Raw genomic sequence first — 12,108 nt, 5'->3', positions numbered from 1 at the left:
CCTGTGTCACCCCTATTCTCCCCCCGGGCCCGGCCCCCCCCCCGTGTTACCCCTATTCCCCCCCTATTCCCCCCGTGTCACCCCTATTCCCCCCCGGGCCCGGGCCCCCCCCGTGTCACCCCTATTCCCCCCCGTGTCACCCCTATTCCCCCCCCGGGCCCGGCCCCCCCGTGTCACCCCTATTCCCCCACGTGTCACCCCTATTCCCCCCCGGGCCCGGGCCCCCCCGTGTCACCCCTATTCCCCCCCTATTCCCCCCCGTGTCACCCATATTCCCCCCCCCGGGCCCGGCCCCCCCGTGTCACCCCTATTCCCGCCCGTGTCACCCCTATTCCCCCCCCGGGCCCGGGCCCCGCCCGTGTCACCCCTATTCCCCCCCCCGGCCCGGGCCCCCCCGTGTCACCCCTATTCCCGCCCGTGTCACCCCTATTCCCCCCCCGGGCCCGGCCCCCCCCGTGTCACCCCTATTCCCGCCCGTGTCACCCCTATTCCCCCCCCCGGCCCGGGCCCCCCCCGTGTCACCCCTATTCCCCCGCCCGGGCCCTCCGGTGTCACCCCTATTCCCCCCCCCGGGCCCGGACCCCCCCCGTGTCACCCCTATTCCCCCCCCGGGCCCGGACCCCCCCCGTGTCACCCCTATTCCCCGCCCGGGCCCCCCCCGTGTCACCCCTATGCCCCCGGGCCCCCCCCGGTGTCACCCCTATGCCCCCAGCCCGGGACCCCCCGTCACCCCATGCCCCCCGGACCCCCCGTGTCACCCCTATTCCCCCCCGGGCCCGGGACCCCCCGTGTCACCCCTATTCCCCCCCGTCCCGTGACCCCCCGTGTCACCCCTATTCCCCCCCGGCCCGGGACTCCCCATCACCCCTATGCCCCTGGGACCCCTCTGTCACCCCTATTCCCCCCACATCCCCCCATCACCCCTATTCTCCCCTTTCCCGGTACCTCCCCCAGGCCCCCCCCAGCCTGGGACTGCCCCCCGGGACCCTCATCACCCTTCCCCCCAGTACTTCTCTCCTGCCCCCAGTCACCCCTATTCCCCACTTGCCCAGGACTGCCCCCCAGCGCCCCCCCGGGACCTCCCCTCATCACCCTTATTTCCCCTTCCCTGGTACTGACCCGGGACTATCCCCCCGGGACCCCCTCAACCCGGGACTGCCTCCCCAGCACCCCCCAGACTCCTCCCTCCAACCCGATACCCCCCTGTAATGCCTCCTAGTCACTCCTACTCCCTCCTTCCTCCTGGTACTGTGCCCCACACCCCCCCGGTACCCTCTCGGCCCCACATTGCCCCCCTGGACCCACCCCTCCAGTGCCCGTACCAACCCCCTAGCCCCCCATCACCCCCTGCTGGCTCCCCAGCTCCGATACGGCCCCCCCGCCTCTCCCAAGGACTGCCCCCCTGGAACCTGCCCCTGCCCCTCGGCCACTGTCCCCAGCACCCCGATCCCTCAGCACCTCACTCCCTGGAGGTCCCCTGGGCCCCTACACGGGCTGCTCCTTATTCCCATCCCCTCCCCCCACACCCCGCTGGTCCTCTCATCCATTCATTCCTTGGGGCTCCCCAGGGACCCTGCCCTCCTCCACCCCAAGGGCTCTTTCTAAACCCACTTCTTCTTCCCCCGGCCCAGGGACCCTGTGGGTAGTGGCAAAAAGAAAAGGAGTACTTGTGGCACCTTAGAGACTAACAAATTGGGGGTTTGTCTCCCCCAAAGGGAGCCGCTAGTCTCCCCTTCCCACCCCGTCCGCAGGTAGAGGGAGGGCTCCCCAATTCCCCCGTCTGGGGGGTGTCTCCTCTGGAAGCCCCCCATGGTCCCAAATCTCTCATTGCCTGGCCAGCAGGGGCTGTTGGAGATGCCTCCCCCATCCCAGACAGAACTCAGGGGGGCGTTTGCCATCGGCTGAGTTAGGGGACCCCCTTCTTGGGAGCCTGGGGCAAGCGCTCCAGAGCCCACCCCCCGCCATGGGCTTGCGATTCCTGTCCTGGCTCCGCTCCCCGGGGCAGAAGCTGGGGGAAGCTCAGGGGCCGTGTCTGACCTGGCTCTCGCCTCTCCTCTTAGGGGACACCTCGGTCCTCGCCGGCTTGTACGGCCCCGCGGAGGTGAAAGTCAGCAAGGAGCTGTACGACAAGGCCACGGTGGAAGTGCTGCTCAAACCCAAAGTGGGGCTCCCGGGTAAGTGATGGGGGGTGGGGAGCGCCCTCCGTGGGCATTGTCAGTGATAAAGGGGGGCACTGGCTGGGGTTGGGGGCCTCACGGGCGGTGGCCAGGATTACGCCTCGAACAAAAGCTTGGAGGCTATTTAAAAACAAAACAAATCGCTATATCCTTCAACCCCCCCTCCACCCTGCTGTTTACGCAATGTTTAAAATGAACCCTACAATAACGAGAATTTTATTAGCATACTGAGTACGGGGCTCGCCAGCAGCCCCACCATGACAATCCGTGCCGCTCTGCCATGACAAAGCAGCGTACAGATCTTAGGTCTCGCGGAGCAATTCTGCCACGATCCGATCCCGCCCCCCGGCACATCCGGCTCCAGCTTCCGTGAGCTCCGATCATATGGTGCGTCTGAGCGGCCCCGAGCGGTCCCCGTTGAGACCCCGTGAGGGGAAATGGCTGCGCGTGGCCTTGTCCCTGAGCCCAGCGGGGATTTACAAGGTGTGGGAGCGGGGTTGTGCCGTCTTTTTGGAGCCCGTCGCCCTCTAGTGAATCGGGACGCGCTTCCCGTTGGGATACAGATCACGGTGCTGCAGCTCGGGTTGCGCCGTCTCCACGGCGGGCGGAGGGTTGGACGGACCTTGGGTCGAGTCTCTGCTCTGCCACGGGTTTGGTCAAGTCGCTGCAGGTCGGTGCCTCATGCGTACAATGGGTTAACAGCATTGCCCTGCCAGGGATGTGTGTGTGTGTAAATACACTGAGGATTGTGAGGTGCTGACCTGCTACGGGAGGGTGGCCAGATAAGACCCATGCATGGATGGGGGAGACCTGTGCAGTGGAGGGAATGAACGGAGGGATCTGTGCAGGGGTGTGTGGAGGGACGGACGAAGAGGGGGTGTGGAGGGGGTATTATCTGTCCGTCAATAGCTTGACATAAAGTCATGTAACCTCCTAAACACTCCCCTCCTGTCTGGATTGTGCCACAATGGGGGTGTTAACCCCGGGCAGGCTCTCCCCTGCCCCTGGGACTCATCGGGTCGGCCCCCTGGAGCCCTGCCCCACAAACTGTTAGCATCTCTCCCACTTTCTGGATCTCGGAAGGCTGCTTTTTTTAAGCTGTCAGATTCCCAGGGGCAAATAATTAAATTAAGAAACAAAGGGAGGGTTTTCCTCTGCTGAACTGGTGACATTTCTCAGCTTTGTCGCACTGACTCTTGCTGGAGAAACAGCCTTGTGTAGCCAGAGCTGCCCGGCGAGCGTGGGGTTGGGTGTAACGTCGCCAGGGCAGGACTCTCTCTCAGTACACAAGATAAAGGGGGGAGAATTCTCCCCCACTTTTCAGATGGCGAAACTGAAGCAAGCTCTGTGCATGCGTGGAAGGGACTGGCCTTGTGAGTAAGGCTCTAGACTGGAAGTCAGGACCCTGCCCTGCTCCAGGCTCCCTGTCTGACTTGTCCAAGTCCCTTCTCCTTCCATTTGTCCTGTTTATTTAGGGCTTAAGCTGTCTGCAGCACCTGGAAGGATGGGGGCCTCCCCGATCTTGGGCGGGGGATGGGATGGTTGTGGGGCAGCACCCGGCATGGTGAGGGGCCCAGATCTCAGCTGGAGGGCTTTGGGGCAGTGCCTGGCATGTCGGGGGTGCAGTCTGCATTGGGACATCTGTGCGCTGGCGTCATACAGGCTAATCAGGCAGACGGCTCATGGGGGAGAGCACGGAGCTGAAGAGGAGCTGGTTTTGTGGGGGCGGAGGGTTGCTGGGGGGCTTTGTCCAGCTCCTGGTGTGCCCATCCCTGGCTCAGCCTGGCCCCCCTCTCTCCTTCCCCCAGGTGTCTTTGAGAAGAACCGGGAGCAGCTGATCAGGAAGACGTGTGAGGCGACTCTCCTGGGCACCCTGCACCCCCGGACCTCCATCACCATTGTGCTGCAGGTGATCAGCGACGCGGGCTCAGTATCCTTCACAGGCAGCACAGCCAGGGGCGCTCTCCAGCGGGTGCCCTCCTGCTCTTCCGGCCCGAGCCCTACGGGAACTACTGGCTGTAGCCTCTAGGTGGCAGCAGTGCTGCGGCAGTGGCCGTCCTGGGGGTGCGCCCCAGTGCGCCAGGGAAGGTTGGTCTCCTATCGGGCCCGGGGCTGCAGCCTTCCCGTTACACTGAAACCAGCCTGGAGATTCAAAGGGGGAATGGCAGCCTGGGGTCCCCACACATGGCTCTGCTGGTGCCCCTCAGTCCCGACCCGCAGCCCCCTGCTCGCCCAACCCTGGGCTCCCCCCAGCTCTGCCGGTGCCTCTCACTCCCGATCCACAGCCCCCTGCTAGCCCAGTCCTCTGTCAGTGAGAGCAGAGGAACCTGGTGTCCACCTGGGCTGCTGGGACAGGCTTGGCTGCAGAGCGGGCGGGGCAGCAGAGCCTTCCCAGGGCGCTGGAGGAATTTAATGATGGCGTGTGATGCGGGTGCGAAGTGACAAGGTCTCCAGCTCTGGGGTGTGAGCCAGGCGTGGGGATTAGTGGCAGGCAGGGGTGTCAGATTCCATCTGAATAGAGGCAGGAGTGATGACTTAATTCGGCCTTGCCGGGAATGGCTCTCGCTTTTCACTGAGCCAAATCCCCGGGGAGGATTAGCGCTGGCAGGAAGGGCGTGGGACCCTGCCAGAGCCTTTCCACCGGCAACAACCGCCCGGCGGGGTCCTGCTCCGGGCGGGGGGGCCCCTACGTGCTACCTCAAGACCCCTAGTACTCCATTGTGCTAGGTGCTGTGTTTGTGTTAGGTGTATTATGGTAAGTTATGAACCATAGCTAGGCACTGTGCGTTTCTTCGGTGTATTATGGTAGCATGTAGGAGCCCAAAATGGACCACTCCAGAACTCCAGTGTTTTGGGCGCTGTACATCTATTAGGTGCATTATGGTAGTGTCTTAGGGTCCTGGCCCTACTGTAATGCACCTAATAAATGTGCAGACCTTCGCACAGTGGGGGCCTGGTCCATAACTGGAGCTCCAGCTTGGGACTGCTCACTTATTAGGTGTATTATGGTAGTGCCTAGCAAAGCCAGGGCTGGGTCAGGACCCCAGAGTACTACCATAATACACCTAGTAAGTGAACAATAGCTAGCGCCATGGGGGGCTAGTCCATGGCGCGCCCCCAGATGCTCCTGCAGCTGCCACGCCGGTTGGGCCCCTGGAGGGGGAGCCAGACCCCAGGGAGGCCGGGGGTGGGTTACTTATGGGCAGGAGCTGGTCGGTTACGGGCTTGATGGGCTCCACATGTCCAGTGAAATGTTGGAGCCCTCAGGCCCCATTCAGGGAGTCAGGACTCCTGGGTTCTCTTCCCAGCTCCGGCGAGGGGTGGGGTCTTGAGGTTGGGGCAGGCAGGGACTGGGGGGCAGGAATCCTGGGTTCTGTTGTGCTCCGGGAGGGAGGCCGATTGTGGAGTGTTTGAAGCCGTGCGGTGCCCCGGGGAAACCAAGTGTTACTAGGCTGCCCTCTTTAAAGGGGAATTGAATTGCTGTTGAAAACACCTGCGGCATGCCCATTATAGCTGGAGACGGTGCTTTGCTCTGGTGACGGGCGCCAGCCTGACGGCTCTGGGGCTAGGCTCCTCCAAGTGAACACCCGCCATAGGCAGCACCCCCTGCACAGCCACTCAGGTGTGGAAACTGCGGCACGGAGAGAGCAAGTGGCTTGCTCAGGGTCACGCAAGTCTGTGGCAGAGCCGGGGATAGAACCCAGGAGTCCAGACTCCCAGCCCCCCCGCTCTAACCACTAGACTCCCCTCCCTGAGCTGGGGATAGAACCCAAGAGTCCTGGCTCTCAGCCCCCTGCGGCCCCCCCATCCTCCAGACCCTGCAGATTCAGGTGCGCTTTCCGGCTGAGGCAAGCTCTGCGTGTGCTGAAATAGGGACTTGTGGCCCCTCTGAAGAAATGAGTGGTGGTTTACCTCCGTGTAGCACGCAGCGGCCAAGAGCTGGGGTCAGCGCTGCTGGGGCTGTTAGCGAGGATGGCCTACAGCACCCCTCCCTGTTAATTAGCTGCCAGCTTTTCCTTGACCCGGTACTCAGCTGCTGGCCTGCTGCCTGAACGCAGCCTGCATGGGGCTAATGGACGCTGGCCTGCCCATGAAGTCTCTCTTCTGTGGGGTGACGTGCACCCTGGACGCCACTGGGACCATCGGCCTTGACCCCACGGCCAAGCAGGAGAAGGTGGGTGTGGGACCGCCCAGGGCCAGGCGGCTGTGCCCCAGAGGTGTCTGGGTTTAGTGCCACGGTGTCCCCACGGGACTAGAAGCAGCACCCAGCACAAGGGGGCCCCTGATTGTGGGCGGGGTGTCTGTGCCATGTCTTGCACAATGGGTGGGAGGGTCTGTGTCGCACCCAGCACAATCGGGGGGGAGGGGTTTCCTTCCTGACCCTGTGCTGACAGGTGCCCTGGAGCGTGGATCTGAGCTGCCTCTGCTCCTCCAAGCCTGAATGCTCTTAATGGTTCGTAAATGTTGCCAGCCTCTGCCCCTCCTGCCTGGTGGCAGGAATCAGTGCTCCCTCCCTCCCCGCACAGGCCTCATCTGCTCCATGTGTACCGAGAGTGGGGTCTAGCAGTGAGAATGGGAGCCAAGACTTTTCTCTGGCTTTGGGAGTGGAGAGGGGGTCTAGTGGTTAGAGCAGCCAGGGGCCTGGGACTCAGAAATAGGTGAAACTGAGGCAAAATGTGAGGTTGTGACCTCTGGGAGCAAAAACAGTGAAGTCAAAATAATCCCACTTCATGGGGGCAGTCGGTGTGACCTGTGGAACTCTCCACCACTGGATGACGGCGCGAGCAGGCTGCCTGGCTAACACGTGTCTGACAAGAGGGGAGTTGTGTGTTCTGCGTCAGGCTGGGGTCTGTTAGCAAAGCTCTGGCAGGCCGGGACCACAGAGGCGGGAGCCTGGCCTGCGAGGGTTCTGGGATGAACAGGGAAGACTCCGACATGGGTGGGCAGCTCACGCTCTCCCCCTTCCCTTGCAGGAGGCTCGGGCCGTGATGACCTTCGCCATCAGCAGCGTGGAGCGGCAGGTGCTCATGTCCACCACCAAGGGGGCCTGCTCGGTGGAGGAGGTGAGCAGGGCGTGGCCAGGCGGCTGGGACGCCAGGCGCGGGGGCAAACCCAGCTTGGGACATACTGTGGGTCGGTGGCTGGCGCACACTCACCGGTTTGCTGGTGGAGTCTTGTGCAGCCCAAACCCATGGGAGCGGGGAGTGGAGGGGTTGGATCAGACTCGGAGATCTCACGGAGGGGTGTCTCTTGCCCATCGAACCAGGAACTCTGTTCTATCCCTGCCAGGTGCAGATGGATCTGCTGGCAGCAGGGCTGGGTTTGGGGTGCGGCTCCGTGGCCGGGAACTGGGGCTCCGGGATGTCGCTTAACTCAGCAGGGCCCGGAGCTGCTGGGATTATGGGGGGGCCACGCCCTGCAGTGACCCGGAGTGAGACAAGAAACGGGGTGCCACTGAGGCAGGGGTGGGAGGGAGGAAGGGCCCCGATCTGGCTAGGGCAGGCCGTTAGTATTCTGGACCGGCCCGTTGCTGGGGAATGGGCGGGAGCGCCAATGTGTTCTTGGCTGCCCCAGACAAACGGTTCTGCCAGGCCGAGCAGCCAGCCTGGGCTGAATCCCAATTCTGTTTGGCTGCTTGAAAACCCTTGGGGGGAGGGGCCGCCAAGGGGTCCTGCCGCTTCGGTGCGGGTGGGGGTCCCGAGCGCCATGGCTCCGCTCCGTACCCACGAGGGGTCACTTCAACACCCTGGCACATCCGGCCGCAGCAGCTGCTCAGTGTTCGCTGGTGGGTCTCCGGCTGGGCCCTGCCTTCGCCCCACGGTGCCCTCACTTCGGGGATCTCAACGTGCTCACAGGGGCTGAGACCATCCTGGCAGCATGCAGGATCTGAGGGGGGTGGGAAGCCCCCCGGAGAATCCCCCGTGCATGGAGCCTGCACTGCATCCCCTGTGCTGGCATAGGGGGTATGGCCGGAGCGCACTGCTGTGGCTGGTCTCTGCCCCCCGGGGGGGGGGTGGCACTCGAGTGCGTGTATAGTGTGTGGTTGTGATCATGCATTGCCGCTGTGCACATTGCTTTCCAGTGCACGGCTGTGTCTGTGTGTGTATTGTTCTAGAGTGTGTGTGTGCGCACATTGCTTTACGGTGTGTCTGTGTGTGTGTTACTGTAGTGTGTATGTGTGTGCACATTGCTTTACAGTGCGTGGTTGTGATTCTGTGTGTACACTCATTGCTGTGTTGTGTGCCCATTGCTTTGTAGTGCACGGTTGTGGCTGTGTGTGCGTCGCTGTAGTGTGTGCACGTGTGTTGCTGTGGTGTGTGTGGTTGTGTTCTGTGCACACTCATTGCCGTGTTGTGCCCCCATTACTTGCCAGTTCACGGTTGTAACAGTGTGTGTGTTGCTGTAGTGTGTGTGTGTGTGTGTGTGTGTGTGTGTGTGTGTGTGCATGTGCCCATTGCTTTGCAGTGCACAATTGTTGCTGTAGTGTGCGTGGTTGTGATTCTATGTGCACGCATTGCCACGTTATACCCCCATTGCTTTCCAGTGCATGGTTGTGGCTGTGTGTGCATTGCTGTGGTATGTGTGCTTGCGTTGGCCCAGTGGATGCACATCACAGTGTGTAGCTGTGGATCTGTGCGCCTGTTGCCCCTTGGGGGGGGGGTGTGCGTGCGTGCGCGCGTGTCTCCTCCCGGCATACACACACACCCCAGGTCTCTGGCTGTCCCAGCCGCTGTCGATCCGTTCCCTGCCCAGCCTGGGGGCTGCGCCCGCTGCAGCGAGGTAATTGACTTGACGTTCAGAGCCTCGCTGCTGCGGGGGAGCCGGATCTCAGCCCTGCCTGCGTGGGGGACTGATCACTGCGGGGGCAGAGCAATGGGGGGGGGCCATTCGCTGGCTGGCTCTTAACCCTTCAGTGCCCTGGCAGGGGATCGGACGGCGAGAGCGCTGCACTCCAGCTTCCCTAGCAAATCTGTTTCCCTCCAGACCCTGTGAAATCTGCTTCCTGGGGTCGGGAGTGAGGGGCACCAACAGAGCTGCGGGGGAGCCCAGGGCTGGGTTAGCAGGGGCTGCGGGTCGGGAGTGAGGGGCACCAGCAGAGCGGGGCGGGGAGTCGCTGTGGCACTTTGCTTGGGGCTGGCCTGTGCCCAGCTGTTGCCCAGGGGCAGAATTTCAGGCCCTTTCAGCCGCGTCTGGTTTCCCAATTGCTCCCGGGCGGCTGGCGCTGGGGGCAGAGCCGCTGAGGGCCGGGTGGGTGGGGGGCCTGTCGGATCCTCTCAACTCCCATGTGGGGCTGAGGGGGTGGTTCTGAGCCCCAGTCGAGGGCTTGTCAGACCCTTCCATTGCCCTCTGAGGGGCCGGTGGGCAGCGACCCCTGGGATCCCCGGGCTGTTTTCTCCCCTCCTGTGCACTGCGGAGCAAGGGAGCTGGGGTGGGCTGCCTGCAGGAAGAGGGTGCCGGGGGGCTGGGAGCGAAGAGTTCCCCTCCTGGGTGTGGGGCAGCTTTGAACAATTGAAGGGGAATCACTGCCCCATCCTGGTTGCTATGGCGACGGGAGGTAGGCTGCTGGGATGGCGGCTCTCCTCCCATCTCACTCCCCCCGCACTTCTGGCCAGGGTGGGGAGTGTGGGGGTCCTGGCCCGGAGGGAGGGCATGGGGGGGTTCCCCTCATGAATTACAGGGAGGGTGAAGGGGATCAGGCCCCCCCTTCCTGGGGACAGGGAATCAGGGGCCCCCCCCCCAGGCCTCTCGGGGCAGGTTGGTCGGCGCAACTGTCCCATGAGGTCCCGGCAGAGCGAAGAGCCTTGTCCTCTGCAGCCCCAGCCTGGGTGGGGGGGCAGGTGTTGGGAGCCCCTGGGGACAGAACAAGCCCAGCACCTGCTGTGGGAGCCTGTCTCTGGGGTGGCCCCCCGCTCTAACCGCCCGTCTCCTGCTCCTCCCCAGCTGCAGCAGTGCATCGCAGCCGCCCAGCGAGCCAGCGGTGCCATCTTCCAGTTCTACCGGGACTCCATCCGCAGAAAATACTCCAAGACGTGAGGCTTGGCCCCCAGCCGGGCCCCGGATCCCTGCCGAGAGGGGACCCCGTCGGTGCATCCAGCCCGTGAAACCGCTCTCCCGGCTCCTGCCCGTCGCGCACAGGCTACGTCCAGATCACCCCAAACCCAGCGTTTGCCGCGATGAACTCTGTGCATCAGGGCCCATTATAAAGAGGGCATCCCCCCGTCCGTCTGTCTGTCCGTCTGTCCAGCCAGCCGCCTGCGCCGTGTGTGGGATGGGAGCGTGTCCCTTGCCCTTGCGATTTCCCCCCCAGGCCCACTGCTGTTCTGCAGGGATCTCCCTGCCTCCTGGCTTTTCCTTTTCCCTCCAGTGGAGCCGGAGCTGGCAGCCAAATTCTGAGCACTTTGTCCCGGCGCACCTCGAGCTGCCCGGTCCACGGAGCCCCGGCTGCCATATTGTGGATGTGACGGGGGGGAAACTGAGGCCTGGTGTGGGTGCTGGTCTCCCCTCCCAGTGCCAATCTCCACCTGGCCCTGCTGCAGGGAAGCTCTCGCCTGGCAGGGCCCGGTGGGCAGACATCTGTACCCCTCCACACCCGGGTGTTTCAGCCCATCTGTCAACAAGCTGGGTCAGGGCAAGCCCCGGCCCACAGTGCTCCCCCCATGGTTAATCCCTTGTGTACTGGGACAAGGATTTGGGGAGGGCAGGGCCTTGTTGGCCAAAGCCCCTGCCCAGTGTGGACTGCGGGCTGGTTGACGAGGGTTAAACCGTCAGGGGATTCGGGTCGGGGCAGATTTGCAGGGGAAATCCAGTGTAAACCCAGGCAGGAAATGTCAGTGACTCGCGGGGCTGATTTCTCTCTCTCCTTTCATTGGCTTGTTCTTTTTTATTTACCCTTCTTGGCTCCGGCCCCCGCCCCTTCTCGCACCCCGGACCAGGGCCAAACCCACCTGCCTGAGCCCAGCTCGACGGCTGCAGCCAAGCACTGCTGTGCCCCGGGGTGAAAGTAGGTGACACATTCATTCTTTCCCTGTGTCCTCCTTTCTCCCCTCCTTCGTTCCCCCTTCCCGCTCTGTGGCGTTTCCCCTCTGCCCTATCCGCAGCCTGCTCCGAATCCCCTTGGCCGGAGCGCCCCTTAGGGTCTGGGGAGACTCCTGCCTGCCTGCGCCCTGGGATCCCAAGTCCCTCTTCTGTGCTCTGATCTCTCCCCCACCGGGAGCAGGGCCCAGGCCAGCTGGGGTGGGGTGATCCTGTCTGCCCTGGGGCGGCCCCCAAGAAACTCGTTCGAAGGAGAAAAACCAGCCCCCACTGGCGAGTGGTTCCCTGGTTCCTTGCCCTTCCCGTTAAACTTTTCCACCTATTGCCAGCGCCTAGCGTTGGACTGCAGCCCCCTCGCTTTCCCGGCTCGTTCCCCCCATGGGATCAGGTCACCTGCTCAGCTGGTCTGCGGCTCACGCTCAGGCAGGTTTTCCGAACCCAGAGTCGTTCCACTGACTCTTCTCTGACCCCTCTCCGGTTTGTCAGCATCCTCCCCCCAGAGCCCACTCCCCTCCTCAAAGTAGGGCCAGGAGTCTGGATTCCCCCCCTCTAACCCCAGAGCCCACTGCGAGGGGGGAACAGGACCCCGGAGTCCTAGCCCAAGGTGCTCTCTGTTGGCCAGCACTTGGCGGGGGAGAGGTGTCGTTTCCACTAACGAGGCTGTTAATGAGCATTTTCTGCCCACTCTTGGAGCGGGAACAAAAATCCCAGGGTAGCGTGGCCGGATTTGCTGTGACATGGAGGATCTGGTCACTCAGCTTGGTTTTGGGGTCCCAGCATCAGCTGGGACACCCCCCTGACTGAGCCTCCCTCCTCCCTGAGGATCCTTTGGGGACCTGGCACCCCCTCAGTCTGGTCTGCTGATGGCCATGAAGCGACCCCTGGGGCCCTCTCCTTC

The 12,108-nt window shown here is 63.2% G+C and overlaps 1 protein-coding gene across 1 annotated transcript in view; it reads left to right on the top strand.

Moving 5' to 3' along the window:
- Positions 1-10,407, top strand: part of EXOSC5 (exosome component 5) — a 15,107-nt gene extending 4,700 nt beyond the window's left edge. Inside the window, exons 2-6 of the mRNA XM_038381781.2 lie at positions 2,061-2,174; positions 3,986-4,107; positions 6,211-6,351; positions 7,151-7,240; positions 10,119-10,407. Coding sequence (XP_038237709.1) covers positions 2,061-2,174; positions 3,986-4,107; positions 6,211-6,351; positions 7,151-7,240; positions 10,119-10,211 — 560 coding nt within the window. The 3' untranslated portion in view covers positions 10,212-10,407. The remainder of the gene's footprint in view (positions 1-2,060; positions 2,175-3,985; positions 4,108-6,210; positions 6,352-7,150; positions 7,241-10,118) is intronic.
- Positions 10,408-12,108: the final 1,701 nt, after the last annotated feature.

Source organism: Dermochelys coriacea, chromosome 23, assembly GCF_009764565.3.
Source record: "Dermochelys coriacea isolate rDerCor1 chromosome 23, rDerCor1.pri.v4, whole genome shotgun sequence".
In the NCBI taxonomy this organism is placed as follows: Eukaryota; Metazoa; Chordata; order Testudines; family Dermochelyidae; genus Dermochelys; species Dermochelys coriacea.
This window is presented reverse-complemented; position numbering and strand designations above follow the sequence as displayed.